Below are 17,462 nucleotides of genomic sequence, written 5' to 3'. Positions count from 1 at the left end.
AAACTGCAGTTACTTCGTTCATTATCCCAGCAGCCACTTTCACTCATGCTGCTAAGGCTAGCCTCACAAAGACCAGTACATCCCATTCTCAGGCAAGATTTGTGGTTGTGACAAGATTTTACACAACTTGTACAACTGGGATTATAATACAATTTAGGAAGCTAGATGGTAAGCATTCTATGCATTCTAAACAGTCTGCTCCTCTTTCTCCCTTCCCTCACCAATTGTTCAGCAGCTTTTTTTGTTGCTTAAATGCAATGAGCTGGACTGGTATGGCTTGATAAAGTTGCAAGTCTCTGAAATGACATTTCCCTTAAACTACATCCAAAGTCTAAATTTCAAATGCAAATCACTGCTTAAAAGCTTCTATCTTTTCCTGTCCCTTCACACACTTCCCACCCTCAAAATCACTGCCTAGCTTCCTGACTTACTGTGTATTCATCCAATAATTACCTGTGCTAAGAGTGTTAGTCCGAATGAAGTTTGGTGTGCTTTTAAAGGGATAGCATTTACATACATCTCAACATATTATTTACAATTATAGTCTCTACCTAATTATGAACAGAACAGTTAGTTATGACTAACTAGCATTAAAAAATTAAGAAACAGCACTTTCAATAAAAGTTCTATTGATTCTTCCTATACTATTCGTGCTACTATTTACTTTCTAAAAAAAACCAGAACAGGGACATGGGGAAAGTCTACAGCTGCCCTCCATTACAAGTAGGTTAAAGCAAATAATAGGATGTTATCTTCTATGAATGTAACACATTCAATTATAAGAAGCAGCAGCTTTGAAGTACTGTCCTCGCTAATTGTGTAATTGCTATTGTAGCCATTACAAGCTGCAACAACAAAATAGTGAACATTAGTGACTTGCAGCCAGCAGACAAAATTCAGTAATTTCTCAGTCAGTTCAGAATTAAGTCTCTCTGTAGTTCCACATCACAAGAAACAGCATTATTCTTAAGCATGAACATCCAGAATTTTGTTCAAACAGTATCTTGACATAACAATATAATCATTTTAATTTACCTCAATGCATGCTACTGTAAACCCCTAGGATTTTTTATTTATAGCACATCCTTTCAATCACAGCCTCAAAAAAAGTCCTGTAATGAAATAACCACAGGATTAGGTGTTAGATAAAGGTATACATGGAAAAGAAGAAGCCACAAGACTACTATTATACAGGCAATACAGTTTTATTATGTTTTTTCACCAACTGTAGCAAAAACACATAACAACCGAATGTATAATCACAGGAACTTAATTATCAACAGGAATTTCAGAATTGTGTTCTAAACTTTAGACCAGGAAGGCCTGACAGGGAGAAAACCAACCATATACACACTGGAATAATAGTCTCTATTATGAAGATTTAATGCCTTTAAAAGCATTGAGATTATTGAGGCACCTTACTGCAGGTTATGTATCATCTCCTCTTTGGCAATGAGATGCGTGGTTTTGTTAACTAGGGCCATTAACGAGTTGAGCTTGTGAGACCAGTCATTGAGTATATTGTTTGGGTCCTTAGGCCTCTGAAAATTGATAATTCCTGCCAGCCTGTCTACTTTAGCAAAGATGGTCTTATTAACTACTAGGTTAGACAGGAACTCCTCCGATTCCTGTAAAGACAAACAGCACTAAGTCAAGAAAATAGCATTTTTATCTATAAAAACATCAGAATTCTTCCCAGACAGCATTAAAGCACAGGGAACTAGATTTTCTTTATACTTAACAGACATACAGCTACAGTAGTATTGTACTTAAAACAAACGATACTTTAATATTACATGTTGGCACTGCAAGATACTAGCATGATCTATTAAAAATTTTTTCTTTTTTTCTCACCTGTTTCTCATTATCTTTCTTGAAATTAAGTTTAATATACTACACCAACAGGCTTTCATACTTTGGAGTACTTGGCTAACCTGATAGCAGAACAAGCCTTCTGACAAGCAAGGCATATGAAAATCTGCATGAATTATTGACCACTGTCAAGGAAGGTTTATTCTGAGTTTGTGGAAAAGAGCAGATTTAATTAAACGACAGTAGGGTAAAGCTTTTCATTTGCGCTCAAAACACCAATATGCTAAGATGTATTAATCTCTTCTGAAAGCTCTTGAAAAGACAAAGTGGAATGACAGGAAGACTACTCCACCCCATTTTCCCAAAGTACAACCATCTATAAACACGGGCGTCTAAAGGTGAGAAACCCTGTATCTTCACCCAGTGACAAGAACATTTTAACACTAAAACACAAGACAAGAAGCTCCAGCATTTAAATGAGACCTTGAATATAAATGAATTTTTAAGAGCAACTTTTGCCTTATGGGCACACGCATCATGAAACTGAGTTCTCCCTGGATTATAAACCAGTTTAACTCCCATAAAGGCGTGAGAATACACTCAGGTCATCATATTGACTAATAAAGTGCCAAATACTCAGACAATTTATTCTCAACAGACTTTTACACTACTTCTCATAAACAGAATCCAATGAACTAAAGCTCAGTTAATGCTCCCTGTCTATCACTACAGCACACTTTGTTCTTCCTGTAAGAGCTGAAAAGCACTGGTAACACAAACAGGGGAATTAGACTAAGGATGAAGCCAGGAGAGGTACACGCATAATACCAAGACAAATATAGAGAGATACAACAACAGATACTGTATCCATGATCATTCGTAAACACACAAGTGTAAACCCTGAGAATTTTGTAGCAAGCAGTGTATTTCTACAGCGCTACATCTTTCTGCACTGTCTGTAAAACAATGCAATGATGACCTATAGCATCACTAACAGAGCATTTTAAGCTAAAGAGAACTCATATTCAAGTTACAGGAGAACGTTAATCTGCTGAATAATTACATTTTTGCCACAAACACATACACACATACACTTCCACACCTCTTACGAAAGAAGGAAAAGCAAAGCAACACTTACATCAACAGATAGATCCAGAAGCTGTGCCATTCTCTTCATTGTAATTCTGGTATAATATTTAGCCATTATTCTAATATTCTGGAATAAAAGTGTTCAGAGTAGAGGGTTATGTGCAAAAAATAATTGAAGCAGGCTGCAAAAATATAAAAGTCAATGTTAAAAGCAGATTAGGAGCTCTAATGGCAGTGCAGCATAAGGTATTGTGAGGGAGTTACAAACGAACAGTTCTTTTGCTTGTAAAAGGCATAGAAGTCTTTACATGACAAATTATTAAGTAATGATATCAAGTCATTATGAATTTAATAAAAAGCAAGACTTCCAAATTTCTGCTCTATTGAATGTGAATGCTAAATCTCACAATTCGAATGCAACATGCTCTTTTTTATGGCAACCGTGCCAAACACCTATTTATAACAAAGATACATGAGTAAATAAAATCTGGAAAATACAGCACAATGGAAAAGGCAACTTATCTGCTGCTTTACTACATACCTTTTTTTTTTTCCACCCCCTTTGTAACTAACATAAGGCAAACGAAAAGCATTTATAGTTGAGGCACTGAATACACAGCTAATGCTTAAAGACAGCCATACTTACATGTTCCACAACTCTGTTCTTCAAATCTTTCCATCTCTTTTCACCTTCCTCTGTACAGCCAAAAACATCTGTTGCAGGACTGTCAAGGGATCCTTCTCTCAATTCTTTCCCATATTCTTCAACTAGGGCAGTCCATCGCATCAATTCCATAGTGGTAAATAGTTTTAGGAGGTCTCTAAATGATTTAGTAAAGGTGATTTACAATACTGTATTAATAAGGCTCATTTCGTACTTAAATAGATCAAAGAAATAATTGTAAATGCTTTCATTTTTTTACCATTGATTTCATTGCTCTTCATGAATATACTGTAATGCTTCATACTATCGGGCAGCTCAAGTCAGACTGTGTTTCTAATAAAGCTCTTTCTCTTATAAGACGTATTTTAATGTAGAACTTGCACAATCAGAAAAATTTTGCATAATTTTTCACACATTCAGAGATTCTTACAGCCGACTTAGCATAAACAATTTCATTTGAACAGCTAGTTTGAGATACTTTTTTTTTTTTCACCTAATAATTGTTTATTAGAAAGAATACTTACTTATACTTTGGGATTTCTTCTAGCTTCTTGTCACTACTAATTCTGTGCACCAAATCAGATTGTTCATTGTCATAAGGTGAAAGAATAACATAAAGGACAACGCTCTTCAGTGCCTGTTGAAGAGGAAAGAGTGTGGGTTTTTCCCCAATAATTAAATGATGGAATTAAAGCTCTGTGAGTGTTTTCAACATGTAAAAGGCTTAAACCCAGCATATGAAAGTTAAGGTGAAAGAAATGTAATCTTGCAGAAATGAACCCTGAATTCACAGTGATACATTTAAATGGATTCAGGTTAACTGAAACACTAGTATTTAAAGTAAATATGTGGGGGAAAAAACTTTTTAAATATGTAACATCTGTACTGCATACACAACAGTATCATTTAGACCACAACTGCACAGCTGTTTCTAATTCCTGCACTTGAACAGACAAGAAATTCTCAAGATTTCAAAGACAATATAATGAAGATGTTAGTTATAAATATTCATTTGAAATCAACTTTATTTGTTTTCAACTAACTGATTTGTTAATATACCCATTTAAAAAAAAAAAAACAACCACTAAGAACAACAAACTGATCAGCTATTTAATCTGCCATAAATTGATCTGGTAATGAAATGGGTATTTGCCACATGAAAATACAGACATTTTGCACATGATGTTTTTTTACCTGCTGCCACTTTTCACTTTCAGCCTGGATACACGGAGTATCATAAATGGCTCTGTAGTGCTTACAGATGGAGAGGTAGGAGCCTTCATGTTGATCCAGCTGGATCATTAAGTTGTAGTATTTCAACTTCAGTTTCTGAAACAGAATCAAACAGTGAAATTAATACAGCTTCATGAATCATGAAAATTAAATCCAACTGGACCACAGAAAACAGGGATTCAAATACACTTGGATTTGAAGAGAGACATGTCAGATTGGGGGGGGGGGGGGGCAAGCAGGGGAAAGGAGAGAAAGAAATCCTCCAATGACTTACTTCTGTGTTTTCTTCTTGAAAGAATTTTGTATTAATTTTTTTGCTGATAATTTGAGTCCGAATATAGTCTTTTACAGCTAGACAGAGTCTCATCTGCTCCAAGATAAATTCTACACGTTCTTTCTTTTCCATTGAACCATAGGTTTCCACCTAAAATAAAAATGTAACTATTTAACAATGTCAAAGTCAAAACAAGTGAATTCTTAACTTCCCAGGAAGAGCAGGAGGTTGGTGGTGGGGGAAACAAAACAGGAAAAACATGCCAGAGCATGTGAAAATGGAGAAAAGGTTATTCAATTTTCAATTATAACCCCCACTTACACCAAAAGAAACTGCTAACACTGAATTCAATACACTACCTAGACAACTGGAATCTGTTTTCCAAATGGCAAGTATTCCACGTAACCTAACCGTGAGACTAACAAAAGCAGTTAAAACTGAATTACACCCTCACTAGTAACAGGTAAACTCATTCCAGGCATTTCTGCAAACATACGTGATTAAGTTTCTAAACAATAACCTAAGAGCAGTCACAATTAATTTTTATTGCTGACACAGTTTTGAGTTACAAGGCACATTACCTGCAGTTCTTGCAGAATAGAGGCAGCCTCTTTCACCTCACCATTCTGTTCTTTTATTGTTGCAAGCGTCTTTGTCAGGCGAGCACGTTCAATTTCCACATATATCTGAAATCAGAAGTAGTTGTTTAAACATTGGCATTTTCTAAAGAGTGAAAACTTAAGACTGCAACCCCACTAAGACACATATTTGATGTTGTCATACAACCAATTAATTCCCTGTGTATCCCTACGCTATACTGACACTATCCACAAGATACACAGCTGAAGTAGAAAGGATAGTTGACACACCGGAACTATTTGGACCAAATTAATCTAAAAAACTATGTCTAAATTCATCTACCGTTCTTCAAGCAAACATAAAAGGATGTGCACTGTGCATGAAGTATTAGATATTTTGCCTGTTAAAATATATTGAAACAGATATAAAGTAAAGACTTTAATCGTTAATGTGTACTAAGTACTACCATTTGCATTATTTTGCTCACTACTAACCACCCATAAATCGACAATACTTGTTTACTAACAATTTGGACTAACTTTGAACAGACAAAAGTCATCCAGCAAAAGGAGTATTATCTAAATTATTAACATGGTATAATGCTTTAGTATCACCCTCTAGTTACCGTAACTGTACCTAATACCTTGCTAAGTGCAGGAGAAATTAAATGAAACCTGCCCATTTCTCTAACAAACTCAAATACATCATGTTTTAAAAAGTGAAAAATAAAGTGGCATTTTAGAACTCTGAACTGTACTATTAATTATATCAATAATATAGCCAAATATCTACATCATGGAAATATAAGCAGTGTTTCAGCAAATTATTTAAATATGAAATCTGGAAAACATTTGCAGTCTTTCAGAAAGAAATACACTACTTGGCTTCTCAAGTTACTTTAAAAATTAATTTTGCTCTTATTTGAACAAGATTAAAAAACAAGGTTAAGAAGCTATGCTTTTAAAGGAGGTGAACATTTTTATTCTACCTTATAGACAGTCTTAAAACAAAACCTTACTTTTCCTTCCGTAACCATACGCAACGTGTCAATTAAGCGCAGTTTGACTGGTAAGTCTGTGATGTCTTCAACGTAAGTGCAGCACTGCTGGACCATTTTAGCAACTGCCTAGTACAGTAACAGAAAAGAAGAACATACTGTGTTTTTTAGATATTGCAAATGCATTCCAACTATAACAGTCAGATAGGTTTGATATGAAACTGTTCAGTACTTCAGAGACTCATTTCAACAAAAAGCATGGAGGCTACATCTCATCACTTTGCTTCTAAAAATGTGTAAAATGACGCTAGCAACTGAAGTCAAATGTGATGCTGTTCTGTCTCTTCTTTCACCTCAGTTTTTCCAGTGATATTCAAAATGATTAATCCCACAGAGCTTTCTCTTGAAAAGCAGTACTCCTGCCAAATTCACATGACTCTCACATGGACCGACAAAATTTGTATGCCCCAAGACCTGCATGGCCCAGGAAAGGTGTTATCTTCTCTTAAGCGTGTGCACTAGCCCTTCTCTTTAGGACACCTGTAGATTTTTCAGGAAAGGAAGGAAGAGGGCTAATTATTTCTGACTGATTATTTTCCATCTCTGCATACTCCCAAAAAAGCACTAATAAACTAGCATCCTTCAGTGGCCAGCACAGCTATTGGAATATGTTCTTCTGGTAACAATGCTGTCAAAGCTGTTGCTATTATTATTAAAATACCTACTTCAAAAAAGAAAAGAGAGAGAATGAAACCTCTTCCTCAAGAAGAAAATTCAGCTGAAATGATCCAAGTCTTCAGCAACATTTTTTGTGCAAATTATCAAACTAAACTGTACTCTACTTTTATACAAACTCCTAACATTTTTGAACATTAAAAAGGAGGCAACCTTTTCCTTCCTAAAGCAATACCATTGAAACTACCTGTTGCTGACTTCTACTAAGTTAAACTAAATACACAATGCAATAAACTTTGTACCTCCTTAAGTTCAAGTGCCTTCAGCTATCCTGATAGCCCATTTCTCAGACAGAACTAAATACCCGAGTATGACAGTTTCAAAAGCAAGCCTGTAAAGCACACACCTTATTTGATCACAGTAAGCTGCAATAACTCTGCTTAATGTACACTCACGAACACAAAAAATTAAGAATATGGCCACAATACAGACTGTATAAGAGCGTAACGATGAACTACTGTCTAAAGTACTGGCATGCACAAAAGCAGGAAAGTCACAGCTGTGTTGCCAAGAATGGCAAGCTGGACCATGTGGAGCTCAGGCACAGGGTGGAGACAGACTAATTCCAGACATCAGTTTCATTATTGGCTTTCCTAAGTCTACCAAAAAACACCAACAGAAGCTAGTAACAATATATTCAGGCAGGTGCTACAAAGTCAGGAAAGTCCCTACACACAAGTGGGAATCAGATACACAGGTCCAAATACAATTTCATTTTTTGTTTCAAAGGATTAAATTCACCTGTTTTAACTGACTTCTTCTCTTTGATAGAAGAATAATATTTTCATTAAGAGCATCCCAGTCTTTAGCTTCGTAACACATTTTCACTATAGCAACTAAGATACGGGATGTGGAGACCATGTCAGATGCCTGTAACAAACAAACAGCATATTAGTGATGGGATAAACAACGTGCAGACCTCTATCACCTGCGCTTCTATTACACCAAGGTAAAGAACCTGATTATATCTAACCTTATTAATTTTCTTTTTAAAGAAAAGAACAACAAAATAGAAAGACTGATACTCCAGTTCCCTTCACAACTTAAATGTAGTGGAACAAGGGGGTGCATAGGACAACCCAGCCTAAATGCTGCACACCATACGGTACTTACCGTGCGTGTTTGTTTTTCCAAGGAGAGAAGGTTTTCAATTACTTCTTGCAATCTTCCTTCCTAATGTGACAGGCAAAGAATTATCATAATGAGTGATAAACACAGTTTAGTTTAAATAGAGAGCAGCTCCAATTCTCATGCAAGTAAAAAACAGACTAGTCTGTACACCCATTTTTAAGTTGGGTTTGGATTTTTTTTCTTAATAAAAGAAACATACATAGCAGTAACTTTAAATATATGGTTCTACACACAGAATAAACCGGAAAGGTTTTTGAAATTCCATTTTTGCCCAATACGTGCTGGAAGTTGGTTGTCTGGAGCAAAAAACCTAGCAAGTTTCAGACAGGTTTGTTTAGCTCACATTCACCGAGCTAGATGGAAGACTCATTTCTTTCCTAGCCAAAACAAAGCCTTAAGTGAGAACAGATAAGCAATTAGGTATTTTGGCCAAAAGAAATTTTTACTATTACTTTCATCCACATACATCATATCTTAATTAGCATATTATAGAAAGCATAAACTACATGCTTTATAGTCTAAGCATGGAATTATAATAGTCCTGCTTTTTGAGTTTTGAGAACTATATTTGTTTAGAGGAGTTAAAGACACTACAATCTACTTTTAGTCCTACATCATAATTCTTAGCAAATATCTCACTAAAAAAATGTTAACATGGAAGAGTTTGAAACAGTCCCTGGCAACTGTGGGGCTGCAAAAAGTGCTTAGAAACTAGCAAATTAGTAACAAAAAAGAGAGAATTACATCTGTTTTTAAAACATACCTACCTTACTGAAATCTTTTAAGCTATATACAATGGTTTGCCAGGGATGTGCTACAAAATTTACACGTTACACAACAATGAACCATAGTCATGGTGTCTGTACCTAATGCAGCATGCGGGATAAAACTCTCCACACAGCGCAGCCTTAAGACAGTAAAAAGACGCTATTTGCTTAAGGCCACTGCCTTCAGAATCCTACAACACGCTACACAGTACAACATGCCTGAGAAACATGAATCCAGCGGAGGATGGGCAGCATGTAAAGAATCAGATACCATCCTAATGGGACAGAGCGTAACAGCAAATCCGGTCTATCTGTCCTGAGGTCTACGCAAAGGCACAAATCCATACAAGATCCTTAACATAGACCATATGCATGATTACGATCCTAACTGGCAAGCCATCCCGAGGTCGCCCCGGGTGGGTGCACAGGCCTGGTTGTGGAGCAGACACCCAGCACCCTGGCAGGGCTCTGCCCCCCCCCCCCCCTGCAGCCCCAGGCCCGTACCCAGGTGGAAGCGGCAGAGCGCTGCCCAGACGGGTCCGGGGCCCCTGACAGGGAGGCAGCTCTGGGGGGCAGCGGTCCAGGGATAAACGAGCCCCCCGCAGTCGGGTGCGCTGCCCGCGGCTGTCCCGCCACACCGGGGAAAGCCGCGGCCCTACTGGGCACGCCGGGCCTCCCGCTGCCCTCAGCCGCCCGGCCGCACCCCGACAGCTCCGGCCGCCCTCCTGCCCTGCGCTGCCAGGGAATGGCACGGCAGCCCCTACTCGCCGCACACGGCACAGCAAGGCCCGAGCCCCGCACCCTCCTGCACCGGACCGGGTGACAAGAGGCGCCTGCGGGCCGGGCCGCGCCGCGGGTCCCCCCGCCACCGGGCCGCCTCGCCGAGCGCGGCCTAGCGCGCCCCACGCCATGACTCAGCCCATCGGCGCCGCCGGGCTCCCTCCCGCCCCTCACCTGCGCCAGCCGCTCGCACTCGGGCAGCCGCTGGTCCACCGTCGCGCTGTAATCCACCTCCATTTTCACGATGCGGCCATCGGCCCGCTCCGCGCCGCCCTCCGCCATCTCCCTGCTCCGCTGCGCGGCCCCCGCCGAACACACACCGGAAGCAGGCAGGCGCGCAGCCCCGCCCGCGCGGCCCGGCGGAAGGGAAGGGCCCGGCACCGCCCCGCGCAGGCGCTGCCGAGGCCACCTGCGGCCGCCGCAGGGACCGGGGCGGGGCGGGGGGCGGTGCCGACGTAGGCCCCGCCGCTGAGGGGACAGGCCCCGCCGCTGAGGGGACAGGCCCCGCCGCTGAGGGGACAGGCCCCGCCGCTGAGGGGACAGGCCCCGCCGCTGAGGGGACAGGCCCCGCCGCTGAGGGGACAGGCCCCGCCGCTGAGGGGACAGGCCCCGCCGCTGAGGGGACAGGCCCCGCCGCTGAGGGGACAGGCCCCGGGCCGCCCGCTGTCCCGAACTCCGCTGTCGAGCTGCACCCTCAGCACCGAGGGTGGCGGCTTCTCACGGAGCCTAGTCCCGGCCCTCAGCCTGCCCTTGGCCCCAGCAGGGCCGTGGGGTTTCGGCAGCCGCGGTGTTGCTCATAGCTTGCGTGTCAAGAGCTTGAGGCCTGGTGCGGCCATGAGGAGGGGGGCGGATCGTGGGCCTGTGCTGTGCCCCCCTGTCCCCGGAGCGCCGTGCCGCCTGGCCATGGCAGGCCGCGCCTGGGAGCAGGCCTCGGGGTGCGGGCGGGTCTCACCCTGATGGTGTCGGGTGTCCAACCCTCCAGACATCTAATCACCTTGCATTGCTGGAGAGGCTAGGAACAGGTAGGAGACACAGTGATTTTTAAGAGCACAAGGATCCTGGGTTTACACGTTGCACCGTCAATGCGTTTGATAAGTTGTGGTGAGGTGCTGGTGCAACACTCCTGCCTGCAGGTTGCCATCATCTCCGGTTCAAGAGCAGAATTTCATATGCCTCGGGGGTTTTAATTCACTGGAGAAACTCAGAGAAACTTGCTCATGCTTGCAAGTAAACAGCTCACGAGGAAATACTGATCAGTGAATGCCCTATATCTTTGGGTGTTAAATTTAAGACTCCCAGAAAAAATGTTGTCATCACATCCCGGTTTGGGTTACTTTATGACTGTACTGCATATGTTACAAGACAGTAATGTGGCAAAGAGCTATTTGAAATAACCACTTTCAAATCTTCTGTTTACAGAATTAAGACTTGAGTTATGACATCTACTACACTGGTATAAATTCAGAGTAATTCAATTAAGTGAATTCAGAGCTGTAATACTGTATTGTGCAATCGTGCCTGATAGATGCTTTCAAATTAGCACAGCACAGACCGTGGACTTCAAGTCACTTTCTGTTTGAACTCAGACTTGATTTATCAAGTCCAGTAACAGAATTTATCCATGGTCCTTAATCATTTTTAGTTACTAATTGACCTGAGTACTAAAAAGGCATGCATCAGAGCGTGTATGAGTCGTTCTTTCCTAACCCTGGCCATTTACAAATTTTTACAGAGCTTTGACTACTTATTTTAAATTGTAAAATCTCATTCTTTTAGTTCATAATGTTGGTATAATTGTACAGTCAATGGATAAGGAGTCATGGCTTTCAGGGAAGTTAAAAGGCACATACTAATCTAATCAAACATACTCCTGTACACAGTAATTTTGGTTCAGACAGTGAGTGAAAGAGGGAAAAAAAATTAATGCATACTGCAACTGTTACCTTCCTTTACCTGCATGGGTATGCTGGGAGACAAGGAGGCTGCTTTTGCTGCCAATGTAGACTTCCTGAATGGCTCATAAAAAACTAAATTCTTATTCAAAAGCCCTTAGTAATGCTTGAAGAAACAACTTGACTTTTACCGTCTCTTATTATGAAGCGACATTTTGCTGACACAAGTCCATCTGGAGTTAATGTTCAGCATGATTTAACATATGGGTTTTTCCCCCCCAGGTCAGAAATGGAAGATGAGTGAAAAGTATTTTTACAACTGATGGTAGAGAGCGTGTTGCAGAGGTAAGAGTAATAGTTTCTGACAATTCACAGACAACAAAGAACCAAAATTGTGGCAGACGTGCTTGGCAGAAACTTCCTGGCTAGCTGGAACTGGAAGTTTTCTCTCTCGGTGTGGCCCCTAGAAAGCATTTGCTGAGCATGCTTTGTAGAGAGTTCCGGGAACAGTAGTCACAGTGGGGAACTGTAAAGGATGCTGTTAGGGTCACTGTTTTTTTTCCCCACATTTGTGTGCGGACAGCACAAGACTGAGCTGTGCCTCTGGCAAAAGTATGGGGTGACTGAAGAATGTTTTGCTGTAGGTATGGGAAGTAATTTTGGCTTCCATTTTAAGTAGTTTCTGGGTTTGACACACTACTTTCTGCAGATCTGGATGCTTTGTTGTTTTAAATGGAGCTTTAAGGTTTGGTTTATGTTGAAAGCATATAACAGGTTATAAACTAGTTTAGGTCTTTCTCCTGGTTTTATTGTAGTCAATGTCTTTGCCTATAAATGGGTAGCATCAAGGCCCTATGCAAAGAAGTTCAAATTTTTTACACTGCTTTTAAGCAGAAATCCAGAGGTATGGTTCCCGATGAATGAAACCACTAGCAAATCACTTAAAACAGAAGTAGATGTTTTAGATCTGAATTTGGATTACCTCTCATCTATAGGTAATACCACAGGCATCTCCTTGTTTTGGCTGTTTTGCATAGAAGTTTCAGGAGCATACTACTACTGACGTTATGGATTACAGCTACAGTTTCGGTAGTTACAAATGGCTGTTGTCAGATTTGAGATAGAAGTATCATTAACCACGTTCTTCATACCTCCGTTGAAAATCCAGACTGCTAACAGAGCTCCCAGATTTTCTATTTCTTTGTGTAGGTGTTTGTACTTGACTGGAAAGGCAGGGTGTGTGAAATATTGTGCCATTATGGCAACGGAATGGAAAAGTGATGTCGTTAGCTCCAGGAGATGGCACTGTGTCCTCTCCGGGCTAAGAATTATATACATAGCTTTGAAATGTACATTCAGAACCAAGAAGTTCTGAGGGTTTTGTGCTCTTTCTTCTTATGAAACACGCATTTCATTGTAGACCTAAATCTTTAGGTGTCCCAAATATGGTATTTCATCACTTTTATTTTTGCAAATAATTTATACTTAAATGCAGATGTGTATTTTACCATTATCTGTAGTGCCTTGCAGTTTCATATTACTGTCACAGTGCTTCTGTGTAATGCATGCTTTACAGCCATTTCAAGACAGGAGAAACAGCAATATGAACATTTTACGATTTACCTAGGGTTGTGTAACAGTTCGGGGTTCTCGGCTAGTTTCAGAACTGGGTTCCTGTGCACATCAAGTTGTGACTTAACGGGGTAATTTCTCTGAAAAACACAAACCCCAGGCATATTAAAAACCGATTTAACAAACAAATTGCCAGCTAAGGGGAGGATCCCTCCTGAAACGGTTCTGGCTTTATTGTCCAGCAAGGAAGGAGGGCCCTTTTCCACTGAACTTTCTGCGTGGCATTTGAAAGTAAATAGCCGACACGAAAAAAGAGTTTTATCTGCGTTGCAAAATCTGCTGGCAGATAACGAAGGGCTGACCAGAAGGGAAATGGGTGAGGCCTCCACATCCTGCGCTGCCTGCACCCAGCCGGCTGCTCTGCTCGCGGCGGCGGGGGGACCTGGGCCGGGCAACCTTACGCCGCCTCGTAAACGTGTTTCAAGGTGCGTTGTCACACGTAGGGCAATAAACTTCCCCCCACATCGAGAAGCCTCCGCGGCGGAGTCCGCTGCAATGGCGATGTCTCCCGGCCGGCGGCCCCTTCCCCAGGGGTCGGCGGGCCGCCCACGCCGTTGTTTAAACCCGCCCGAGCGGCGGCCGCCCCCCCCCCGCCCCGCTGATGTCAGCCGCGCCCCCGCCGGGGCCGCCGCTGCAGCCGCTCCGCGCCCGCGGCCAGAGCTGCGCCGGGAGCCCGCGGCCGCCGGAGCGCGCTGCCCCCCCGCCCCCCGCCGAGCGGCAGCCCCGCGGCCGCGCTGCCGTGCCGGGAGGCGGGAGCCGCGCTCGGCAGCCGGGGAGGGAAGCGCGGTGCGAAGCCTTTGTCTCGGCAGCCAGCGGCTCGTCCTTGTGCCGCCCGACGGGCTGCCGGCCCCGGCTGCGGCTCGATTGTGCTTTTCGCCGCCCCGGGCATGTCTTGACATAGCTGCGCTGTCGTGCACTTCCGACGGATGTCTCTGGCCGCCGCGACAGCGTTCGGGGTCTGAGCCTCGGCAGCGGCTGGCGGCGGAGCGAGTGTGACATTCCCCCGCTCGCCGTCTGAGGGAGGGAGAAGGGGAAGAAAGGAGCAGTCGCTCCCGCAAGGTTTTCCTTCTTGCTGGGTCAGCCTTCCTGGATGGTTGCATTACTCCCTCGTGGACACGTTGCCAAGCGCCTACAGAGAAAGAGGCTGGAATATTTTTTCCCCTGATTGGTTTTCGTCGTGCTCGTCGTGCCGAAATCCCCACTTTTCTCCCAGTTTGCTGGTCCGCACCGAGGCAGCAGGAATATGCTCATGAAGGAGTACCGGATCTGTATGCCTTTGACAGTTGAGGAGGTAAGCTCCGCCGCGGCTCCTGGCTAGGCTGTGCCCTACTCAGGGTTTGCTCTTTCAAGGCGAGTTGAGGCTCTGTTTGTTTTACTGAATATTTGTTCTCCGTGGGATGAACCGAAGTCGGAGATGATGGGCTAGAGAGGAATGTTTTTATTGGAAAATAAGGCAATCCTGCAGGAACGAAGGGAACTTAAGTCTCTCGAAAGCATTGTGTCGACAAAGTGTTGGTTATAAAGATTTATCAACCAGACTTTTTAAGAAGAATCTCAGGGATATTTGCAAGGGAATGCTTTGTGCTGAAATCCTGTCTGATAAAGCGTTTGTCCAAAACCCAGATTCTAAATATATCCTCACCTTTGCTTAAAATACCCTTGCAGCTGAACATGGCCTGAAACTCTAGCACAGGTACGGTAGGTAGGTGATCATCTATTAGTAAAACTTCTTTGTCATTTCAAGAAAGGATTGAAAGTCAGACTGCTCTTTGTCGATGCTCTAAACTCGGTGTTAGGAACATGATGTTTGTATTTATCTGCAAACGGCCTACCTGCTTGTTGGTTTAAGTAAGACAGTAATACCTGCGTGCAATACTCGTGCTATATAGTTACTTGTGCGCGTGAACAGTGCTCGTTTATAGGTGCGATGGGTACCTAAAGGCCTGATGGCAGATGTAAATGAGACGGTGCTTTCTGCTTTATAGTGCCTCATGTATCTATAAAAAAAGCTCGCCGTTGTTTTGTTGAGCCACTTACGCCCTAGAAGCGGGTACTGCAGCGGGGGAACAAACCTGCTCCTGCACGCACCCACCACGCCAGCCGGCCCCGCCGGGGCGGCCGCACCTGCGCATCTTTGCGCCGAGCTGGGCGCAAAGTTTTCCGTCGTCGGCGGGCGATGCCGCGGCCGCCAGGGGGCGCCGTGCCGGCGGCCAGCAGCGGCGTGCAGCGGCCGTGCCCCCCGCAGCGCGGTTCCCTGCCCTGGCCCCGCGGGGCACAGCAAAGCGCGCTCACCGCGCCGATTAATTTACGCGGTTTTCTTGCTATAAATGTATCCAGGTGAGTGTTTTGCGGCACTGCTTGATTATTTTTTGCAGTATCTGTGGAGCAGTGCTCGCGAGTGTGACAAGAGTTGGCGTTTCAGTGGTCTTTTTTTGGCTACATCTTCAGATTTGGCAAATTAACAGTATTCTAAAACGGAGAATTTAAACTGCCAAATATTTCCTTCGGGCTGCTGGGGAAATTCATTCTGGGAGCAGGACCTAAACCCATCACATACATGTAGGTAAATAGATAGAGGCTTAATTCTCGCATTTATCCAACCAACTTACATAATATGCAGTGTTATTGGATAGGATTATTCTTTTGATACATAGTTTTATTTGTTTATTGTATTATCCTAATATAGACAACATTTTATCCAAGCCAGTTCCTGATGTCCTCAGACTACCATGCTTCATTAATAGCAGTTCATTATGTCATCAGAAGGGAGCAGGTCTAATTTATTTTGAAAAATTGTTGTTAAACAAGATTTCCAGGTACAGAAGAGTTCAAAAATCTCCCAAAACAGGAACGATTGATGCATGATGAGGCAGAAGACAATGCTGGAAGTCTGTTGTTCTGAAGAATGTTAACAGTATTACTAAAGATACTCATGCATCTTGTAGTTTCTCTTATGATGAATCATCCATTACTTAATCATTGAGATGCCTTAATGAGGAACCTAGAACATGTCTGATATTTAACTTGTTTCATTATTAATTGTAACATGAACTAGGACAAAATTATGAAATTAGCTAGTAGCTTATTTTTGTTACGCTATCTGCATACTGTAAAAGTCCCAGACTGTATTTCTCATAGCGGTTCATCTTCATGGTGTTTCCTACAGTCTATGAAGGTGTTACTGTCTTATTTTTGCCCTTAGTTGCACATTAACTACCAATAACACATGATATTTTTGGCATCTGCCTAGAGTAAGGTGGTGCATTACACAGTCATTAGAACATCATGAGGCAACTCCACCCTTCAAAAAACAAAAGCATTTTGGATCTAAGAGGCCCAGACTGCCTTCTGCAAGGTGCTAAGTCACTCTGAAATTTAGTGGGCTTTGATGGAAACACAATTTCCAAAGGATGTGCCAATTTCTCGCAGAACTGGGATGTTTGGCCCTTATCTACAGTGGCACTGACATTACCTGGAGTAAGCACCTAAGTCTTTTTGAGGTTGTAGGTTTCAACAGGTATGTGAAAATGCAGTTCTTTCTTATGCAGTTGCATAGCTTCTCTTTTTTGTGCTGTTTTTCTTAGGCTTTACAGCTCTGTTTTTTCTGCTGTTTGGAAGTTCTGGCTTTCAGCCTGTGCACTTTATACATACATTCAAAAGCATTTCCTTGAGCAGTTTTCTTTTTTAGCACTGACAGTTATCCATACATAGAAGTCTCACAACATGAATGAGAAAGAATTCCATCTTTAGTCTGTGTTGTGTCGTCACCAAAACCAGAGTGGCTTCCCATGTCATTCCTGTGAAAATAATCAGGCACAGGAGGCAAAGCCGAGTGCTATGTCAGCCAGGCACCTGTACCTAATCTTCTGTAGTCAGA

At 42.6% G+C, this 17,462-nt stretch overlaps 2 protein-coding genes across 2 annotated transcripts in view; one reads left to right on the top strand and one right to left on the bottom strand.

Moving 5' to 3' along the window:
• Positions 1–1,186: 1,186 nt before the first annotated feature.
• Positions 1,187–10,415, bottom strand: PSMD12 (proteasome 26S subunit, non-ATPase 12). Its single transcript, XM_055794155.1, has 11 exons — positions 10,236–10,415; positions 8,497–8,556; positions 8,125–8,253; positions 6,670–6,777; positions 5,654–5,758; positions 5,073–5,222; positions 4,760–4,894; positions 4,090–4,202; positions 3,548–3,722; positions 2,951–3,028; positions 1,187–1,628 (listed from the first exon to the last, which is right to left on the bottom strand). Exons 1-11 carry the CDS (start codon positions 10,341–10,343, stop codon positions 1,419–1,421), a joined length of 1,371 nt encoding a protein of 456 aa, XP_055650130.1. The 5' UTR covers positions 10,344–10,415; the 3' UTR covers positions 1,187–1,418.
• A 3,947-nt stretch (positions 10,416–14,362) lies between these two features.
• The window catches only part of PITPNC1 (phosphatidylinositol transfer protein cytoplasmic 1), an 86,878-nt gene continuing 83,778 nt past the window's right edge, over positions 14,363–17,462 (top strand). The window contains exon 1 of the mRNA XM_013299211.3: positions 14,363–14,876. Coding sequence (XP_013154665.2) covers positions 14,829–14,876 — 48 coding nt within the window. The 5' untranslated portion in view covers positions 14,363–14,828. The remainder of the gene's footprint in view (positions 14,877–17,462) is intronic.

This window comes from Falco peregrinus, chromosome 2, assembly GCF_023634155.1.
Source record: "Falco peregrinus isolate bFalPer1 chromosome 2, bFalPer1.pri, whole genome shotgun sequence".
Lineage (NCBI taxonomy): Eukaryota > Metazoa > Chordata > Aves > Falconiformes > Falconidae > Falco > Falco peregrinus.
The sequence above is the reverse complement of the archived record's forward strand: the minus strand, read 5'-3'. Positions and strand labels throughout refer to the sequence as shown.